The sequence below is a fragment of the Astatotilapia calliptera genome, chromosome 10 (genome assembly GCF_964374335.1).
Source record: "Astatotilapia calliptera chromosome 10, fAstCal68.1, whole genome shotgun sequence".
Classification (NCBI taxonomy): Eukaryota; Metazoa; Chordata; class Actinopteri; order Cichliformes; family Cichlidae; genus Astatotilapia; species Astatotilapia calliptera.
Window position 1 is genome coordinate 25,286,500 of NC_137431.1, and position 22,397 is coordinate 25,308,896.

The 22,397-nt window shown below is 37.5% G+C and overlaps 1 protein-coding gene across 1 annotated transcript; it reads right to left on the minus strand.

Moving 5' to 3' along the window:
- Positions 1-7,927: 7,927 nt before the first annotated feature.
- sar1b (secretion associated, Ras related GTPase 1B) lies at positions 7,928-20,719 on the minus strand. Its single transcript, XM_026182027.2, has 7 exons — positions 20,514-20,719; positions 16,600-16,675; positions 12,279-12,398; positions 11,930-11,995; positions 11,642-11,745; positions 9,956-10,087; positions 7,928-9,680 (listed from the first exon to the last, which is right to left on the minus strand). Exons 2-7 carry the CDS (start codon positions 16,655-16,657, stop codon positions 9,564-9,566), a joined length of 597 nt encoding a protein of 198 aa, XP_026037812.1. The 5' UTR covers positions 16,658-16,675; positions 20,514-20,719; the 3' UTR covers positions 7,928-9,563.
- Positions 20,720-22,397: the final 1,678 nt, after the last annotated feature.

A 22,397-nucleotide genomic window follows, 5' to 3' on the forward strand; every position in this document is an offset into this window, starting at 1 on the left:
AAACGTTTGGAAGAAATGGAGGATGAAGCACTCACAAACACAGAGAAGATGAAGTTCTTGATGGAGGAAAATGAGAGAAAGAGCGCTCAACTAAAGAAGTTATCATACCAGCTTCAAAAACAGGAAGCTATTATTGAGGAGAAACAACAGGATCTCCAAGACATGGACAAAAAGAACCAGGAACTCCAAGGAAAGCTTGATGAAGCCCTGCGACAAAATAAAAAACTTGTCCAAGAAAAGATACAAGATGGCATGAAGAAGAGAGGGCTGCAGAGCAATCTCCGAGACATGGAGCTAATGTACAGTGTTGACAAAAAAAGGCTTGATCGCACAGAGCAAGCAAATGAGAAGCTTCTTCAAGAGAAAAGGGAACAAGAGATCAAACAAAAACAAATGGATCGCAAGCTTCAGAGCATCGAGCAACACAATGAAAGCTTGCAAGGAAAGCTTGATGAAGCCATGCGACGAAATAAAAAACTTGTCCAAGAAAAGATACAAGATGGCATGAAGAAGAGAGGGCTGCACAGCAATCTCAGAGACATGGAGCTCATGTACAGTGTTGACAAAAAAAGGCTTGATCGCACAGAGCAAGCAAATGAGAAGCTTCTCCAAGAGAAAAGGGAACAAGAGATCAAACAAAAACAAATGGATTCGAAGCTTCAGAGCATCAAGCAACAAAATGAAAGCTTGCAAGGAAAGCTTGATGAAGCTCTGCGACAAAATAAAGAAATCCTCCAAGAGAAAGAGCAGCTGGTCATTAAGCAGAGAGAAGAAAAACTTCTTCTCCAGGAGTTTGAGAAGAAAAACCAAAATCTGCAAGAACTTTACAACAAAATGAAGTTCAAAGCATCTGAGCTGGAAGGAGAAAATGAAAAACTGCAAAAACAGGAGGCAACATCTAAAGTGCTGAAAGAAAGGTTGGAAGAAAAACAAGCCGAAATAGAAGAAGTGGAGAAAAAATGCAATAAGCTGCAGAAGCAAAACACAGAAACAACCGAGGAGTTGAAAATCCTCATCCTCGAGAAAAAGGTGCTCGTGGAAAAGCAGCTGGAAAAAAAGAAAAAACGCTTCCGCTTCTTCTGGAGGAAGAACACTCCTTCTTTCACTACTGCCGATGTCACCTCGTCTCCCCCCTCTCCCTTTAACTCCTAACACCTCTCCCATCTCCCTCCCCTCTCTCTCCGTTTTCACACTCACCCCAACCAGTCCCGACAGTTGACTGCCCCCTCTAGAGCCTGGTTCTGTCATAGGTTTCTTCTTTTAAAGGGAGTTTTTCCTATCCACTGTCGCCTAGTGCTTGCTCAGAGGGGATTGTTGGGGTGTTCTCTCCTCTATCCCTTTACTCCTTTCAACACCCCCCCCCCCCCTTCTTTTTTCTTAATAATATAACAATAAAAACAATTGGCTGCATTTTAAATGTGTCAGATCAATGTCTTTATTCAAGAATACAAGTAATGGGTAATAGCTGCATGTGTGTTTGTGTGTGTGCATAATATGCATACTTTACTTGTTGGATCCATATCCTACAAGGAATTAAATAAAACAAGAAGACAAACAAAAACAAAACAAAAATATTTTTCTCTCCCTTCCAAGGTCAGGAATCAGGATGAGGAAGAAATTAGGTCAGATCAGTGCAGGTTTTCGCACTGCTGACATTGAAAAATGTATGGCGAGATTTTCAAAATACATTTGCAATCAAATAACTTTGGAGCTGGAAAGACAGCTTAGCTCAACAGGTTATAGGAGATCCAATGCCACCTACTTTTCATGCCAATCTTCTTTGTGGCATAAATCTCCCCTTTGATCATTGATCAGTAAATCACTGCATATAAATTCATCTAACTGTTATAATTTAATGAGTAAAGATTCTCAGATGATTGAATTGCGGTTTTAGTAAATGTTGAACCTTTTTGCGATTTCTGTTTTTAGAATCAATAGCCCATATTTTCATCCACTGCTGAAACGTGCCTTTGAGTTTTTCATCATTTAACAAGAATAGGTTCAGGCAACCATTGTGTAATTAGGCTTTCGCGGTATATGTGTTGTCTTGTGTTGTTAGTGTGTAGTGTTGTGGATAGTTTTGTGTTGTGTGTCAGAACAATGAGGCTACTGCTGTCTCCAGGTAGAAACAGGAGTGATACACCTGATGCTGTCAGACCTGCAGGTACCAGGCTGTGATGTTCTCCTTTATAGTGGACAGAAATTATTTTTTTGGAGTGACACAAATAATTTGATTGTTCTGTAAATAGTTTGAAATGGTTATTTAAAAAAGGGTAAAAGGTAAATGGCTGCAAATAACTTTGTTGTTTGCAAAACTTGTGCATTGGATTTTAAAATTGACAATTGCATTTAACTGCATTTAAAGTTATGAAAGTTATGAAATATGATTCAATAAACATGTTTGTGGTTGTTACAGAAATAACTTTTTCTACTTGGATTTTATGTTTTTTGTCTGATTTTAGATGAATTGTGTTAATACAATATGTCAAAATGAAAACATAACTGCAAATTCAGGCACGTGAGGTTGTGCTGAACAGGATGATACCAAACAAGGCAAAGTAAATCGATTTTAAAGGTTAAATGTAAAGGAAACATCAAAAGTAGTGAAAAATGGCCAATTATAACCTGGACCCCAGAGGGTTAAACACTTCACACAATAGTTACTTTTCAAGTAACTAATTACTTTTAGAATCTTGTAACTCTCCATCTTTCCATCTTGTACGGGTGAGAGTCGGCTGTGGCGAATATTCTTAAATCAGTGCTCGTGCTCTGAGAAAACCCATGGGCTTTATGTGCTAAAATGTCCTGTGATTGAATTTGATACTTCATTTCAAGATCATTTTTCAAATTCATACATTTGGTCGATTGATAAGAAGGGCTTCAGGTTGAACATACCGTAGCTGTGCTCTGAACATTTTAAATTAAATTGGAAGTGCTTCAGGAGTGTGCACATTTCAGCTCTGTGAGGGGGAAAATTCTTAAGCTTTAAGCTCTGCGAATACAGAAAGTGATTCAGATTTCTGCTTACTCAGGTTTCCAGGAACTATTCCCTCCTACATTTCAATATATTACCACAGTGTATGTACATATTGCATTTTGCCTTTATTGGATTTCAGCAGTGTGTCAGAGAGAGAGAGAAGAAAGTAGGGAGAGAAATAGAGGTAGAAATGTACCTGTTACTAATTTCTTATTGCTCTCACACAGCAGATGTTCTTCAGTAATATAGGTTTTTATCTATATTACAGCACATTGTTATTTAACACTAAAGCACAGACGGACTGGTGACTCTGCAAGACTTTGATTAACAGAAAATTACAGTGTAGACATCAGTAATAATAGTCAGGGTGTTTTGGTTCATCCATTGTTACTTGCTGGGGTCATAAATTATCCCAGTCTGTCTCTTGAGGGTTAAACTCAAAACAGGTGACATTGCAAGCAGAGAAACAAATAAGAAACGTGCTTTTCTCCTCTCTGGCACACATGACAGCATCAGGAGAAAAAAACTATATCCCAAAAACTGAAGAATATGTCAGGTGACCAGTCATATGAACCATCATTATAAGTCAAGGCTTCTGCCCTTTATCGGTTTCATCACATACACATTTTGTATGTGTGTATTTGCTCTATCTTCCTTTTTAGCTGTAGATAGTGTCTGTCTTAAAGTAAACTCTTCAATAGATTTAATGGTGTGGATTTGAGGGTTAAAGACAGAGAGTAAGAAAATCCCTCTGGGTCGAGCAAAAACAAAGGTTTCTTTGTGAAGAAGTTCGTCGGTGTTTGATGTGAGCTTCAAAAATGGTATCAAAGATTACATCAAAGTTTCCAGTGAAAGAAGAAAATTTCCCCATTTCATCTGCAACATCTCATCATGAGCTCACAAATCAAGCTGACACAGAATATTTCCTCTTACCTTCATGTGGCTGCGCTACTATTTCACAAACATGTGTATGCACTTACATGCCCTGCCTTTACATTTTTCTTTGTACTATGAATATCAGGTATTGCATTTCCTTAATGATCTAACAAAGCCCTGTATATTATTTCATTAACCTGCTCACAGACACCCTGTCACTCTCGATTGTGCTCCTGATTGTACATAAAGTTGTGTTTTTGTACAATCAAAAGACACACCTCACTGTTGTTGAATTCATGAGCTGTCCAGCTCTTTAACAGGAATGATCTCTTTTATAGAATATCAAAAAGCATTTCCCCATGACTGGAATAGCCTACACATCTTGTTAACTGCTGATGTTTTGTTGTGACTGGGTTGAGGTGTAAAAGGAGATAAGACAGGGTAAAAGTTCCCAGTAATACCGAATCGCCTCCCCTATTGTCTTGTATCCTTAAATCATGGTAAAGGAAGACTGTTGGCATCAGTTTCTTAGGCAGAACAACGTGTAACATCCTGTACTGACCCAGACTGAGTTAAGACAACAGACAGCTAACTGCCTGTCTATATACAGTATATTATTTAAAGTAAGTTAAATAGTGTTAGTGATTGTATTATTTCTGTTCTCCTTAATAATATATTATTTAGGATGATAACTGTGTCAGAACCAGTGCTTTATTTTAGTATGGTATGGTATATTATCTAAATATACCATGGGTTCTGTGAACAGTATAATCACATGCACAAACTCGGTTTTGTTGTTGTCATTTTGTATTTAAGGGTTTTTTATAATCATAAAAGCATTGTTTGATTTTTTTTTCCTCTTCCTTCTCAACAATCTCACAAGCTAATAATCCTCCCCACACATTCCTGCTCCAGGCCACGTCAGATGCCACTTGAATCAGGAACAGACAACTTGTCCTGCGCTGAGGCAGCTTGCCCAGGATTATCCGAGGCATCGCATTCAGGCCAGGAAGTTCTTTCTTTGGGTGCCCATTGTTCAATAACCCCCTCAGATACATCAAGTCAACCACACAAAAAAACAGACGTGCATTTTACCCCGACTGTACTTCAACCGGGACCATTACCAGGTGTACAAACCTGTGTCAGATCTCAGCCCAAACTTGGAACGTCAGCTCCAATCAGTGAGAGTGCAAACCTGGAACGAGGAAACTGAGGGAAAGGTGAAGGGATACTGAAGGGAAGTAAGCATTGAATTAAGCATTACCGTGGGGTGTGTGGACACCTGATATTTGCCGTAGTCCTGTTTGTATTCTCCCCTCTTTTTGCTGTGGGAGTCTGTATCGCTGATATTTATTCTGGAGAGTGTTGTAATGTAAATGGGAAAGAAATGGATGACCCATAGACTGCTTATAAATACAGTCCCTACATAATCTACTGTATAGGGATTTGTATTTATCACAAATTGTGACCCTAACAGAGAAAACCAACATTTTTCTTAACCTTTTACAGGTACAAATTATTTATTGTTTATAGCTATTTTCTTTCTGTTTTTAGACTGGTTTACCATATTTTCATTGCATAATAAATAGACTAAAACACTCTATTGCATTGAGAATCTTACATACTTTATGTTTAGTTAGGTTTATGTGATCTTATATCATACAGTAGTTGAGGTTGGGAACAGCAGTGTCCAACCCTCAACTACTGTGGTTCATTCAAGAAACCTCCAGCATTCAAGTACTGCTTCTCTAGTTGGAAAAGCTAAGCTCAAAGACAGTGACAAAAAGAGCTGAACTGTGAGAAGATTGTAATTTTGTGTAACTTATGTCTTTACACTAAGCCTGATGACAGGATGGGGAAAAAACAGTTATAAATTATAATGCATTTAGAAAATGTACCTGTGTTTTGTTTAAAAATTGAAAGGAAGATTGTTTAGGCTAAGAGGTACTGTTTACAAAGTGCAAGAAAAAATAACCAAAGACAACAAAAGCTCTATATTTAGATTCTAAAAAGCAAACAAAATTAAAACATGTATTATATAATAATGACAGTCATCACAACTATTTAAGAAAAGAATTTAAAACCATTGAATTTGCATTGGATGTGCTATTTAGAAACACAATTTTTTTTTAAAAGATCTGTACAGTTATGTTCCTTCTCTTCAATGTACCTTTTAAATCTCTTTTGACAAAATTTTATATTTATTTTTCTTAAATGATTTAAAAGAACTTTATTAGTAATAAAGCGCTTATGAGGCAATGAGTGCACTTTCCTTCAAAGACTCTATTGTACCCCCCATTGTTCTATTATTTTGTTGTTATTTCTAGTATTTACTGAGATCCTTCAAATATACTCTCCCATCTCGACTGCGCCATCTAGTGGCATTACACAGTACGACGCTTGTGCTGAAACTAAATAATACACATAAAGGCAAAATGGGTTTTTTAATGTCCACAGTTACGTAATGCTTCCACAAACTTCATAATGTAAATCACGACAGCTTAATAACTCAAGTAGCACAACATGTTGATGTATGCTGTTTAATATTGCGATGAGATACTTCTTCCACCCATAAAGGTGATGTGGATAAAATTTAGGTGAATATGTTGTTTTGTTTTCTTTTTTGATGTTATTTTTCATCTACTTTTACTTGTTACTTTATCAGGGAATTCTGGACTGTAGTTACAAAATCAAATCATTGCATTTTTAGGTAGCATCAATGGCTATCTCAGGGCACATTACATTGTAAGCAGCCTACATATTTGTCATATTTGTCACATCCTACCCAGGGTTATTTTAGTCAGAGCAAAAGCACCAGCACTGCAACATCTTTTTTTTTTTTTTTTTTTTAACAATGTTTATAAATTGCAGTTTTGTTTTGTTTTGTTTTTCATGTTTAATGCTCATTTTATTTTATCAGATGGTCATGAATCATAATAATATAAATTTGTTGAGAACATTGTATGCGCATATGTGGAGTCATCAGCCAAAAGCTTATTGTGACAGTCATTGCCAACCAACCTGTCTTGTGACCTATTAATAAAAAGTCATTTTCATTTCATACCCTTCATCACATTCAGAATTTCTTTGAGTTGTTGAATGTTCTTAACCTTCTTGCTTGTTAAGCATTTTTAAACTGTAATCTCAATATATGATTTTTCCCCCCTGCCCCATTTGTCATCTCATGATCCCAGAGATGGGACCATTTTGTGTTTTCCTGAAGGGATCACTATCTTAGAGATCATTGAACTTGACTATTAAACTGGCAAACAGTAATTCATCAACATTATTTTTGAATTTGTACCCTAACTAAATTAATTTTTGATACTGTTACTTTTAAAATTAAGATTTTTATTTCATATTCTTAGATCAGTTAATATTGGTGGATTGACACTTTTACTTGAATAAAAGAGACAAAATTGGACCGTTACATAAAAAAAGGAAAGGAAAAAACTTTGCACCTGACCCTCTCAGAATCAAGTGTTTTTTGTGCAATGTCTTAATTTACCTGAGAGATAAGTGAGGTATAAAAATGTAGGCCTTTTATGGACTATAACTCATTTTGACTACTACTCGTCTCACAAAGTGATATTGGCCCTTGAAAGTTGACCTCAAATTAAGATTTTAGCCAGTGAATTATCAGAAAAGGGATAAAACATCCAGGGTACCAATGTTAGTTTCTATTATTCTACACCAGACATTAATTTGGTGCCGTTAAGACTGGCAAATCCCACGACACCAATACTGGTTACAGAAATAAACAATGAACAAAAACAAGACTAGATTTATTATTTAGAACATGACACTTGGAGAGATTTGACTGACTAGGTTGCAGGGCCTCAATGTGTTTTTCAGCCCCTTGTCTCCCCTGAACTAAAGTTATGAAGGCTCTTGGATGTTATTAACTCACAAAAATATAATGTGATTTCAAAAGAACCACATCTGGAAAATGTTGAAGAAAAAAATTCCATTGATTTATAAGGCGCTTGGGTGTGAAGCACCAATTGATTGCTGATGGAAAAAACATTAATATTAAAGAAAAGTGGGGGGGAAAAAAGGAGTCTACATTGGGGATCAAGGTTTAGCCTGTTATTCATTGCAAACATTTATTACATTTCATATGATGCAAACAACAGTAAGTCCCACCCTTGCTGGAATAGCTCATCATCTTGTCATGAGGGAATTAAAGAGACACAAAGGGACAGGGACAGAAAAAAGTATGTATTATGCGCAATTCCATTGTTTCCTTACAAAATAAAAACAAAAACATAACAATCATCTCATAGTGAATTTTGGCATCTCCTTCTCTCCTGTTGTATTGTGGAGTAAATGTAAATAAAACAAAAAAACTCAAAAGAACAAGGCATGCATAATAGTATCTGGTAATGCACATAGATCAAAGGATACCACTTAGAAATACAAAATCCATGTACGATGTTTGTGTACATTTCATATATATGGTCCCTTTCTTAGGTGTCTTAAGCCTATCTACCTGTTCCCACTGTGGGACGTGTCTTCTGCTTGGTCACTAGATTAACCCTGTGAAAAGGTCTGAGCAGGAACGTACATCTGTAGTATGAACTTCTAACAGTGATGACTACTAGACGTTACATCTGGCTGTTTATTTTATTCCTCGCTTCATTTCTTACTGCATGTTATTATAAAGATATTTATTGCAAAGTTCATTTAATTTATTTAAATAGTCTTCCTTGCATCAACTGACCATTGTGCTACCTACACAATTTCAAACCTTATCAGAGTTACAGCCAGTATTACTTCTATTAAGACGTTCCTCTTGTTAGTTATGTTACCACCCCATGCTTCTCTTATGTAAATTTAAGAAAGGAAAAAAAAAAAGAGAAAAAGAAAGGGGGGGGGGGTGTTATTGACTATTTTGACTCAATATAATGTGACTGTGCCCACAGAGCCTGGGATGAGAGTATTTTAACTTTCAAATAACCTAAAGAAACTCATCACATTTCTGATACACCAAGATCAATGCACTGTTCCATTTTAATAAATGGGTAAAACAGCCACATGTATAGAGTGGGGGGTGTGCATGTGGCCACTTCATTTAGTTATTGAAACCATGTGGGGAAAGCAAAAAAACAAAAACAAAAACACTGCGATTAAATACGATGTTGAATGTCTTTACTGTTAAAAAAGTGTACTGCAATGTATACAACTATGTTGCTCTCTCTCATTGTTTAACATGTTGTTGAAGAGGGGGTGGGGGAGAGGCATTGGATTGTTGATTATATAAATGGAATCATGTACAGTTTTACACTTATAATGCATCTATCATCATTATCAACAGATCGCAGGGAGCGAGGGAGAAAGGGGCAGCAGAGGACAGACAACATAGAAAAGATTCATCCACTTGAATTTGAACACCCTTTGCTGTGGAACCAATGCTATGTTACTCTTTCAAAGAGGGGAAGAGAAAAAAAAAAGCGAGAGATGGAAACAACTGTGTTCATGTACAGGTATGAATGCTGTAAGTGCAGAACCAAATGTTCGACCAATAAAAGTCTATTGGGATCAAGTTGTACTGGTTTCTCTGAAGGTGGATGTAGACTTGATTAACCGAACGTGGGGCTGAGCATGATGGTACTGGTGGCAACGGTGGGCGACTCGAATGGTTGGATTTAGCGCTCGCCCTGATAATCGTGGTGGTGGTGGTGTCAGCGTGTCACGGGGCTTGGCTTCTTTAGTCGATGTACTGGGAGAGCCAGCGGAAGCCCTCACCGTAGCCCTGCCTCTTCAACACACTGCACATGAACACCTCCAGTGGTCTTGTGTTCAGCTCCTTCAAGGGAACGTTGCCCTGAGGATGGAAGAAAAAAAAAAAAGCAGAAAGAAAAATTAAACCAAACCCACTTTGGGACCACAACACATTGGTACAAGGCTCATTTACTGCACATGATCCCCTATGTCTTTTACATTGATAAAATATCTGACATGTTATGCAAAAGAACCAGGCAGGGATTTATCTAGGACTGTTGGTCCTTTCACATTTTGATATATGAACTTATATATATTTTTTTCTGTTCTTCAGCATTTAGAGCTTTAAAGCCTTGGTTCACTTGGACGGTGTCTCACCTTTCCTGTCGTCTGTCCGTACAATCCGAAGATTTCCCTCAGCTTCTCCTCGCTGATGGCTTCTGGCCTGTCAATCTTGTTGCCCAGGATCAGAATAGGCACATTTCCGATGGTCTCATCTGTCATTAATGCCTGGGTGGGTCAATGAGAGTGACAACATTCGTATTGGTAGGTAAAGGTAGATTTGGAATCATATTCCAAAAAGTAAGACAATGCTTCAACACATTTAAAATTCATCTCAAACAATGGCTAATAAATTGTTGTACATTGTCTGACAGTGTGGGGTAAATTTCTTCTTCACTATTTTTGTCTGACCTGTCAGAGACCACAGATGAGGAGCAGCCTTTTAGCTAACTCTGGTATATTTACATTGATATCTTCAATAATATGCATCGTCCCTTCTAAATTAAAGGGAAAAAATTAATTCACGAGCAGATTTATTTAAAAAAAAAATAATAATTAAAAATGCGGTGTTTGAATGAAGCGTTTATGGCTATTATAATTTTTTCTAGTAAGTTCTCACAATTATTGCTTTGATTGTCCTCTAACTGACTAAGTTATATGTAACTAGTAGACAGTAGTAGCCTTTGAATAGCATGAGTTTTTAGTGACTTGAAGTCAGACAGGAGACCACAGTAACAATGACGTTGTAGCTCATTTGGCTTATGAACCATCACTGTTCATAGGTTACTGCCTGTAAAACTAAAATGTGACCTTGAACACAGCTGGTGTGAATTTAAACAAACTTGCACACAAGTTTGGTTAAATTCTTTCCAATACAAGGAGGAGGAGTGATTCTTATAGCCATGCCAGGTCATTAATCATTCACCCAGATTTGTCCATTTAAAAATTAAATTTAAAAAAGCCAGCAAAAAACATGCTTTTGTGAAACACAATTAGAAAATAAAGAGTGTGATTAACATTTTCCTGTAACTCCTAAAATACAAACAAAACATTTGACTGGCCAATGTTACACTTTTAGAATTTGCTCAGTTTTGGATGTTCTGTGAGCAGCTTTTGCCTTTCAGACTATTCTAAAACTGGTAAATTAGTTACCAGAAATATCCCTTTGGTCGGCTGGTTGAAAAGTAGATTAGAACATGTAGGGAAGAGAAATGAACCCCTCTCTTTTAAGAAGCGGGGCTAGAAGCAGATTTTTCAGAAACATCCAAGACATTAGATTAATGCACCACAAACTGAAACCCTTAAAAAAAAAACATTTGAATAAAGAAAAACTGCCATACTGTTTTGTATAATCTATCATAATTCCCATAATATTGGTACCCATTGGGCAAACAATTGTGATCAATAATATTGTGGTGCCGCTTTCATACAAACACGCTTTTTTCAACATGTTTCCTTTTTCTCTTATTTTTAAAATAATTATTAATTATATTGTGTTCTTTTTCTACATGATTACTTGTTTTCTGAAAGAAATAATCCCTTTATGAGTAGTTCTTTAATGGTCCCTTTGTATCTTTATATGGACTTACTGGGGAAAAACAAAAACTATTATCTCCTCTCATTTTTTTCTCAAATTGCAATTATCAAATACATGTGGTAAAAGGTAACATGCACAATGAATAACCAAAACTACACTTATTTCTCTCTTTGTTATTATACTACAAGCTGTCAAAAACGACGCTTAGCGATGTGATGGGGACCACGTGTGTTGCGGGTACTTACATCAAGTTCTGCTTTTGATTCACCCAATCTCCCGAGGTCTGCACAATCCACAAGGAAGACAATGCCATTGATGGCAGGGAGGTAGTTTTTCCACACCCTGCGGGCTGAGTGAACAAACAAAATTTAAAAAAAAAAAAAAAATCTTATTTGTCAACTTCTCTTCTGTTTTAACCTTGGGCTAACCAGACTGAAAACTGAAGTACATTAGCCATACAAATGAATATTGTTGTTTCCTTAAAAACAAAATGCAATCAGTAAAATACAAAAACTATCAGAACACAGACACACCTTGTGCGTGGCCTCCAAGGTCAAAGGTGGTGAAAGTCATACCAGCAATCGTCAGCTCTTCTGAGGCTGGAGGGGAGGAAATGAATTAGTCAAGCAAAGATACTGAAAAAACATCAGTTTAATGCAATTCCATATGGAATATCCAAGCGCATGTTACACATAGGTACGTTACATTTATGATATTACATCCAATCAACAGCATCTGCTTTAAAAGTGTCTGTTAACAAGAAAACAGATATAAATGTCTGTAAAAGCTGCCTCCATTTCTTTGTATTGATAGTCTTTTGACACATAACCGAATGAGCATGTGTGAACGTGCATGCATGTGACAGAGTAAGCACCAACTCACTTGGGTGTAAAGTTGGCACATGCTGTCCCAATCTGTCATCTTTGAGCATGTGCAGTAGCGTCGTTTTGCCAGCATTGTCCAGGCCAAGAAATACTAACTTGCCGGATTTCTTATACAGTCCTGAAAGAAAGCCAAAAGTATTTCAGAACACAAACCTGTACGCTACTACTCTTTTTTTTTTTTTTAAGTTGCTGAATCACATTATATATTTTTTTAACCTTTAAAGCAAATCAGTGACACTAAACAAAGGCTGTCAAGCTCAGACCTGTTCTTAGAACTACAGGGGACATTTAATCCACATAAGTTTATATAAATCAGAACACCATTTTGGTTTTCTCAAATTCACACAATGATTATTTAAAAAGAAGTAGTTAGTTTCCAATTTGATGGACTGATTTGACTATTTTTCTTTCTTCTTCTTTTTTCTTTTACATTTATTAAAAAAATATATATATAAAAAAAAAAAACCTTTCTCAAAACATAAAAGGTGCAAAGTTATGCCACTCCTTGATCAACTTTCCTAACAAGATTACAAGCCTTTGTGTTTACAACTCTGAGTCAGCATAGTGATACCTGGTGGATTTATAACATTTCTGAGTCAGTCAACTGGATGACATCATTACTTACAGCAGCACTATGCGACCTGTCTAACTGGGAGAACAGGAACGCCCGTTTCATATAAGCAGTTCGAACACAGAAACTAGAACAGCACACCCTGGGGAAAAGAGCTGCTGGTACACATTTCAAATGGACACTCAGAGAGAGAAAGAAAAGAGGGGAAAAAAAAAGAATGGTGGAAAATTCTGTCATGTTTCTGAGAGATGTATCCTTTATGAGGCTTTCATGTTTACGCAGCATGTGGACATCACTGAAAGCTTTAAGCTGAGCGACTTTCAGGGAGCAAAATGGCAATGCCATAACCCATAGGCTACCGTGTGTTAGAGCTCTAACCAGGAACTAAAGACATACACTGAAGCAATAGAAAGAATTTGAAAAATGATGACCACTCCAAAAAATGGTGATACAATCAAAAGTGTAAGAGTGTAAAAATGGATGTGTTAGAATGTGAAACAAAACAAAGCATTTTCCTGACAAGGGCTGCAGCTGAAAAATATTTTATGAACAACAATAAAACTTTGCAGCGTGGATTAGGAGATAATGAGTGAGGATGTACCAATCCAACTTATTCCATTTCTAATTTGATACCTTACCTTCAGTTATATTTGATATCAGATCTCAACTAAAGCTGTACTACCCACTGTGTCCCTCTTATGTCAACAGGGTCAGGATTGAATAAATGGCCCATTATACCTGATGTCTCCCTAGCAAATGGCGGCAGACGCCAGAGGTGACGCTTAAAACATGCTTTGGTGCATTTTTCCTGATCATGCATCTCTCAATTTTTGTTACCTTGCATGGAGGTGCAGACAGGTTGAAGACATGCATGTGCAATCCTGTCAGTTTTTAACCACCATGGTTCACCGCTCAGAGATATCCATATTACACAGAGGGAGATGCTGCAACAGCCTGGAAAGATCAGACTTTCTGTGTGAAACTTTGGAAAGGTTTTGCCTGAGGGACAACACCTATTTGTTTAGGTGGATATTGCAGCGAGTTTCAAGCACTCTCAGCCAGTATATATAGTCCTCACGTCACAGCTGACTTCAGGGCTGGACTGGGACAAAAAAAAAAAAAAAAAAAAAAAAAAATCGGCCTGGGCATTTTGACTAGAGACCGGCCCACCAGGTATTAAAGCCATAAAGCCTTTGAATGAAAATAAACGCTGTTGTGACAGTGATGTACACTGTCCTGTTGGTATATGTATGATTTCTATACATTTTACGTCAGATAAAAACTTTGGTTGTAAGATTCAGATAATTATTTTTTTAAAAGCGAGACATTTTAAATGAGAATAAGAAAGAAAAGTATTTCTTTGTGCCCCCCTTTCCCTGTTAATGCCCTACCTGGCCCCCTGACCCGCCCCTGCACAGTTACCAGCTGTCAGCTACTTAGAAAAGGATCCTGATGTTATTTGTCTCTCAGAAACAGTTTATAACTTCCCTTCAACTCATTCATGTCACCTAAAAAGGTAAACCTGTCTCTCCTTCACCTGTTCAGCTCTGATGATTCAGTAAGGACATCTCCTGGTTTCATCTTCATGTTTCCCTCTCACCAGATATCCAAACCGATATCATGACCAGTAGCTTTTACAGCTGTGGCTCCAGCAAATATCAGCTGATACTAGAAAGTAATAAGCAGTGATGAGATTCTGAAACCACCCAGGTGAAAGCCTTTCGCTATTTGGCTACACCTAGAAATTCTGTCCATGAAAATTATGAACAGAATCAGGGACAAAGGGCAGCCCTGGTGGATCCCATCACCCACCAGGAATGAGTCCAACTTATTGCCAGTTATGCAGACCAAGAGCTGGTCCAGTGTTCCATGACCAGGATGAAAAACGCATTGTTTCTCCTGTATCCAAGGTTCGACTAACAGATGGACTCTCGTAACACTGATCTGCCAAGCGGCAAGCAGATCAGCGTTAGTCAATACTCAAAAAAGTAATTATCACTCCAAGGAGAAAGTAATTAATTTTACTCGTAACATTATTTTCATCTTACTGTAACCAGTGTTGGGGAGTAACGGAATACATGTACCGCCGTTGCGTATTTAAAATACAAAATATGAGTAACTGTATTCCGTTACAGTTACCGTTTAAAAGGGTGGTATTCAGAATACAGTTACTTTGTTGAAATAAATGGATTACACTGCGGTACTTTCCTGTTTCATTTTGTCGCGGGTCAGGACTGTTTGGGTTTTGTTTGACAGCTACGTTCTGTTGATCCAGGCGGCAGCGTTACGGTTGCCATGGTTACAGGGCGACGCTCTCTCTCTCTGCGACTGTGTGTTTCCTGGGTGAGAGAGCGCCTTTTCGTTGTTGTTGTTGTTGTTGTGCTAAGCTAACAGGCAGAATGCTACAAGCATAGCTCTAAAGAATGTAGCATCATGGGCAGTGTAGTCCGTGCTGCAGGGAGAATGGACTGCCATACACGTTATGGGTCTGTGAGCTCGAGGAGGGAGAGAGAAAAAGGGGAGTGGAAAGGTACAAGTTGTCATCGAGGAAAAACGGGAGCTGGAAGCATGTAAATATAATAATAACCACTTCAGCCAAGAAGAGTGCCTGACGAGCCCAGTTGTAAGTAAGCTATTAAGACTCGACTGTACACCGTGTTCGTGTTTTCCTCCGAAAACAATAAGTTCCGTTGGAGCAGTCTTTCAACGCCTCTCTCTGTCTCTCGCAAGAAAAGTTGACCCACACAACAAAGTAAAGCTAGTTTTCGGCTACGAGCCGACAGGGACCCCGCCGTTTTAGTCAGAGGTCCCTTTACTACAGTTCGGAGTCGCGGACCTTCAGTAATAGTAATAAATCACACAGCAATAGTACATTCACGTTGTTGTAAAAAGCATGATAATATATTAAGTAATCCAAAGTATTCAGAATACGTTACTGTCATTGAGTAACGTAACGGAATACGTTACAGAATACATTTTGGGGCATGTATTCTGTAATGAAATACATTTTAAAAGTAACCTTCCCAACACTGACTGTAACATAGCTGAAATGCATTGACTCATAATTACCATTTAACAATACAAACAGAGGCTACAGTTTCACACACCAAAACAAATCGCTATCGTGGGGAATTTGTTTTGTTACAGCAGAAAGTGGACAGTGCAAAGTTACATAGAAAAATTAGAAAAACACTGGAATAAGATAATGATAATAATATGATCTTTCTCTCAGTGTTTAGGTATGAACACAAAACTGACAACACAAAGCAATGATGAACACCAGCACAAAGACACTTCAAAGTGATCAACACAGTAATTCTATTGTTGAAACGGAGGCTGCAGCCTGTCTGCTCATCAGTTTGTTACCTTTGAAGTTTAGGGTCTGTCTGGCTGGGTTGGGGTCAGCAGTCACTCAGCTTTAACATCACCCTGCGTTCTTGGCTAGCTTAGCGTTAGCATGCTGTCTGACTAGATGCTTGCAAAGAGTCGAAGCTGTGTTAGCAACATAATGCAGGTGTTTATGTCCTAGATGGAGTTTCCAGTTTACCATTGCATTCTCATCCTATTGTGCAATAACAATAAAAGTAATGTCATATCCACAATATAGACTGTGTCACTATTGGCAAGTGCAAGAACCGATAACTGGATCGATAGACAAGCAGACCAACAAGACTAACAGTTCCCAGTAGTCCAAGGAAATGGACAACTGGGAACCGGTTCTTGATTCCCATCCCTAGTTGGTACTCACCTAAAAACTGTAGTACGCTATTGAAACCGCTAGAAATCCACTCCAATAGGAATGACATATCCGGAGCTGTTGAATCCTGAAAAACAACCCCACCCCCCAAAAAAAGAGGATTCAAAACAAAGGAAAGAACAAATTAATTCACAGAGAAGGGTATTTTTCCCCCTTTGGACTGATAAGTGCTGTAAAGTGAAGCAAAATTTTTAAATATTTAAAGAAAATATCTTATCTGATTCAACAGTACTTTTCAAATTTTATAAGTTGTAAAATTGTGATTTTTTTTTTTTTTTTTTTTTTTTTAAATAGGGCAAAAACCAACTTGCCAAAGTATCTGAAAATATTAAGTGATAAACACAATTAAAGGGTAACACATAACTTAAGAACTAAATATGCCAGTTGCATCAACCTATCACACAGATACTAGCAACTGCTGATAAGAACAGTGAGTGCCTTTCTACAGCCAATGATTATCTTGTTCCAGAAGGACAGGAGATTCAGAACCCTGATCACATACCATCTGACAGTTTCTTGACAGACAACATGAGCTTTAATCTGAAAATTATGCCGTCTAAGACGTTTAAATGGGGGTAGCCTAATTGTTTGTCCAATTAAAAAAAAAATCCAAAATAAACAGACTCAGATAACTACTACAAGTATGAAATCAATAGCAGTTTCTGTTGTGTAACAGATGTTTTTTTTTCTTCTTTTTTTCTGGGTAAGACACATTTTTACAGTCTTCATTTTTTATTTCTACTTCATATAAGCTTCTTTGTCTCCCATTTAAGTGACCCAATCAAATATGTGAGAGCTATGCTTATGACATTCAATAAAAGGGAGGACAGAAAAAGCAAACATCCCCTCTCCAATAAGAAGTTTTTGCACTCCATTTCCAACTTCATCTCATTTTTCAATCCTCTGCACACTGATCACAGCAAGGTAAGCTGGTACAGACCTCTGGCCCCAATTACGTAACATGAAAACAACTCCAGGGCTAAAGTATAAGGCTGACAAAGGTCAAGATCATGCAAATACAGCTGAACTACACGTCAGCTGGTGCCACACTGTGGACCGATATGCTCCCATGCCTGCCTCAGTGACTGTAAAATATTCGGCAAGCAAAAGATGCATGTGGCCATAAAAAGCTTGCCTGAAGTCTGCTGCCTTACTCTGTTTCAACTGCATTTGGCGGTGTCGTTTACAAGATGTGCAAACTGATCATCAAGCATGACCAACTGCTACTACTAGGGTCTGAAATGAAAAGCCAAATGCCAACAGATCTTCTGTTTGGTCGGTAAATCTCAGAAGACTTTCTGACACACTGACGGGTAAATATATGCCCTAAAAAATACACATGAACAACTTTAAAAGACTATGCTGACGCTCTACTACATTTTGCTGTTGTTGACTTGCTCTGTCATTTGCCGTCTGTCTCAGAGTCCAATGAACAATGACAATATTCTAACAAGAGAACAAGAGCTCACCCAAACCAAACGGTAGCCCTAAGAAAGACACAGACACTATCAAAATAAAGGGAAAATAGGAATGGGTCTTTAGAGTAAACAAATAAAAATGTAATGCAAACATGAAGGTGAATTACTCTGATCAAATTGATTATCCATGAAGAAGGTTTCCGAACCATTACAGCCTTCTTTTTTCCCCCATAAAGGGCCTCTAGGACGAATGGTCCCCACTTAAGATGTCAACGTTACCTGTGTTATCTTAACAGAAGTTTATGAATTTTCCTGGCCATCTAATAGACAACAAGATTCCTTAAAAGAACACCCCCTAAGAAACAACTTCTTAAAAATCCATTCTCATGTCATACGATTGAGGAAAAGGCAAAAACTATTAGGTGGGCCTAGGGCTGTGCGATATGACCAAAATCTCATATCCCGATATAAAACATCTATCGTCCGATAACGATATAAATCACAAAAATGTAACAGTTTCTGTAAATTCTGTGAATCTCGGGTAGCTGAAGTGTTTCTAGCTGGGCGTCATATATCTGGAGTCGAGTGTTTTACCGATGCATGAAACTACACATTTTTAGACATAGGTTGTAACAGCCGCCGTTTTCTTTGCAGCGTGCTGCAGGGAAAAGCCTGTTCTAACGTTTGAGTCTAAGGTTTATTTTTTAGCACCTGACGGCTCTTTTTTGCTTCTCATTGGTAAATACTCTGCATACTATTTTACGTGATTCAGTTTATTTTGAAAAGTCTCAACAGGATCTTGAGCTTTATTGAGAAAGGTTTATGTGGAAAATAAACAAGCGGACGCGATGGTTTTACCATCATTGTTGCTGATGACAATGCATAAAAACAGGCGCTTGTCCGTCCATAGTGTGGTTATATTAAATATAAGAGAAAGAGAGAACTTTAAGAAATGAATATAGCCACTACAGTGACCATCAAAACGATGAAAAAATATTGCCATAAACAGTTTATTTTGCAACACCACGAAACAAATGATAGCGTAAAATGAAACGATAGACATTTTTATGTCGTCATCCGATATATATCCTTATATCGTACAGCCCTAGGTGGGCCCCAAACTTTTCACATACATTAAGTTTTTTTTGTTAGTTTGATTTATTTTTTTACTTTTAAATATGCTCAGTAAAATTTTGTGCTCAATTGCTCAGTACTTTGAGAAATTATGTTTTGAAATTAGTTGTTACATATATTAAAATAGTTATGCTACAAATGTTCGCTTTTGCAAAGTTATGTGAAACAACAAATGGTAAATGGCCTGTATTTATATAGCGCTTTTACTAGTCCCTAAGGACCCCAAAGCGCTTTACATATCCAGTCATCCACCCATTCACACACACATTCACACACTGGCAACAAGGCAATTAATTTCATTGGCCACTATATTTTCTCTATATTTATTTGTCTCCTTTGCCTTGAACCTTTAACTTGTGACAACAAAAAAGATGACTTCGGGAACTCAAATGTGCCCTCAAAGAAAAACTCGTTATAACTAAGATGTCTAATATAATTAAATCTGACATTTAAATACACTGCAATAACGCTGAGTCAACATTAAATGGGTAACAGGGGTGTCTTATCAAAAATCGTCACCCATGTAGACCGCTTACCTCAAACACTAACGTGATCTACCTCTTGAATTCCTAGTTCAGCGTGTTAGTAGCAAAGTGCTCATGTCTTAGATAAAGCCTATCAGAGCAGTGTGTTACCAAACTAAGATGGGGCACATTTTCTCCTCTGAGAAGATATGAATTATTATCACATTTAGGTTTCAGGCAGTACCTGTCAACTAACATAACACTGCGAAGACAACGAATGCGGTTTGACTCGGCTGTCAAAATCCCCGGGTTATAACAGCCAGTATAGACGTAGCAGTGAAGTGAGCTAACCTTCAATATGACGGCTAATGTTACAGCAATTGATGGTCTCTGCCAGGTTACACTTCAGCCAAAAAACTACAACGAGGACTGTATTTAAGAATGCCAACAAACCATGCCACGCTTATATATATATATATATATATATTGGTTAGGTATAGTTTGAAAAGAGAAGGCGAGGCCGGCTAACCGGCTAGCAGGAAGCTTCTAGCTACGTGTCATATTCTCTATCACTTAGGCGACGTTGCATCGATGGCTACGTTAGCTAACTAGCAGTTAGCTACAAAAGCGGCTCTTCGACGTGCTAAAACCATGAAATTTGTGCAATACTCCGACTGTTTTTCAACTCTGAAATAAGCACCAATGTTTAAATAAATATGACAACGGGTCAAGTTAAATGTACACCTCACTCCCAGCACCGTAACAGTAAACTTGGTGTAAGAAATGCTAACGTAGCAACATTAGCAGCCGGGAGAAATTGCTAGCCTAGATGTCGAACGTTTACGGGACTCTTCAGATATCAAGTACATTAAACAAAAAAAAAACTTACCCGTTATCTAGGTGTAGATTAATATAACAAGTATGTTCGCTCTAATACTCATGTAAATTGGTCACTTGCTCAAAAAAACCAGAGAGCCTGCAAAATGCCAGGTCCTTCTCTCCTCCTTCGTGTTTTGTTACTGAGCCACGACACTGCAATGGCTGTCCAGCAACTCCCCGAAAACTCTGCCCTGCCGCTTCCTGTTTATGTTTCACAGTCATCTTTCCGGCAGGGGAACTAAAATCTAGCTCCGCTCTGGATTTCTTTTTGTTTCAGAGCCAACATGGACATATTTTGCTCATTTTTTTAATTAAATAATTTTATCGGTGTATTAACGCGTGTGTGATGGTTTGCTCCAAGTTTTCATATTGTTATAGTCAAATAATCTCGTTAGGCAAGTCCATGTCAGCTCTGATATCACGAGATGTACTTTGTTTATCTCATATTTAGAAAATCATTTGTTTAAAGCAGTTCAAATTAATAGTAAAATAATAATAAGAAAGAAAGAAATGGAAAACTATACTAATAAAATCTTGCACTCCATTCAGGAGGTGCAGAAGATAGTCCTCCTGGGAACTGGTCACATTCTGAGGAGGACTTTATCCATCAAGTGAATCATCACATGATATCTCATAGTAGTTCTAAGTTGAAGGAATAAACTCAATATCACGAGTGAACAGAACAGGATTTTAAGGATGATAAAATATTAATATTAATAAAAATACCCGTCAAATACTTTCTCTACGAGGCAGGTGTATTTTATTATATTATTTATTATAGAGGGTGATGTGGTATGTAGCTGTACTTATGTCAGCAGAGCTTAATCACTCTGTTAGAGAAGGTGCTTTCTCTCGCGGTCTCTCTACAGTAACCGGTGCGGAGGGTGGTCCGGATTAATCCATGATGGGAACAGTTTGTTCAGTGATCTGCTCTCCAGCTTCAAAAGTGTTAAATTTGTAGCCAGTCACAGTGCCACCCTCCAGCAGACCACTGCGAAGTAATTGTGCTTGCACAACTGAGTAATAGAGAATCTCCATCATGTATCTGCACACACTGAAGGATCTAATTTTTCTTATGAAACAGAGTCTGCTCATTTCATTTTTTTATACAGTTTTTGTGTTGGTCTTTCAGGTCAGACACCCACAACACTAACATCATATCCCAAGATAGACACAGGTCATGTAGGATGTAATTATTTTGCAGATTATTTGAAATGTATAGGACTTGTAGACCATTTTTACATTCAGCAATTCTTATTTCATTTTATATTATAAGCACAAAATGTATAGGCTACATCATATTATGTGCATATGACTAGAAGGATAAAGTCCTGGCAAAAACGAAAAAAGAAAATTAACAAATTATAGTTAACTGACTTATTATTCTTAAAGTTTTGTTGTCACATTTCTGCATTTCTTGACAAAAATGGTCAAACATCTGATTTGGAGTTTGTCCACCAGTTCTTATTCATATGGAATTTCCCCAGTGATTAAAAAAAATAATGTACAAATGTATTCCCTTTGACTTTCTTATCACTTTAAAAACAATGATGCTGGATTTTTCCCAGTTGCATGCAAGGACAAAACAAATAGCTCGGAATTCATAGAAGTTGTAAGGAAACTCAATGTCAAGTCTAAATGTTTCCAGTGCTTGACTGTTTAATCAAATGCAAAAAAGGTGAATTAAACTACATTAATCCTATTATAAAGATGAAGCTTATTCCCAACTAACCAAGGTTGTTTTTTCCATACAGTTATGTCCAAAAGAATTCACCTGGGGACAAACTATAGCATATTCTTTTAGTGCTTTAACTTAGATTAGAGGATTCCACCATACGTTGGAAAAAGTATCGCAGGTTGTATTTCACGTGCAATTAAATGAGCAGCTTCTCAA

Bases quoted from the DNA above. Each gene is read 5' to 3' on its own strand.
- sar1b (XM_026182027.2), bottom strand. From the start codon at position 16,657: ATGTCATTCCTATTGGAGTGGATTTCTAGCGGTTTCAATAGCGTACTA. The intron at 11,746-11,929 runs GTGTGTCTGTGT...TTGTTCACTCAG, and splicing joins CCTTGGAGGCCACGCACAAG to CCCGCAGGGTGTGGAAAAAC. The intron at 10,088-11,641 runs GTAAGTACCCGC...TGACCCACCCAG, and splicing joins AATCAAAAGCAGAACTTGAT to GCATTAATGACAGATGAGAC.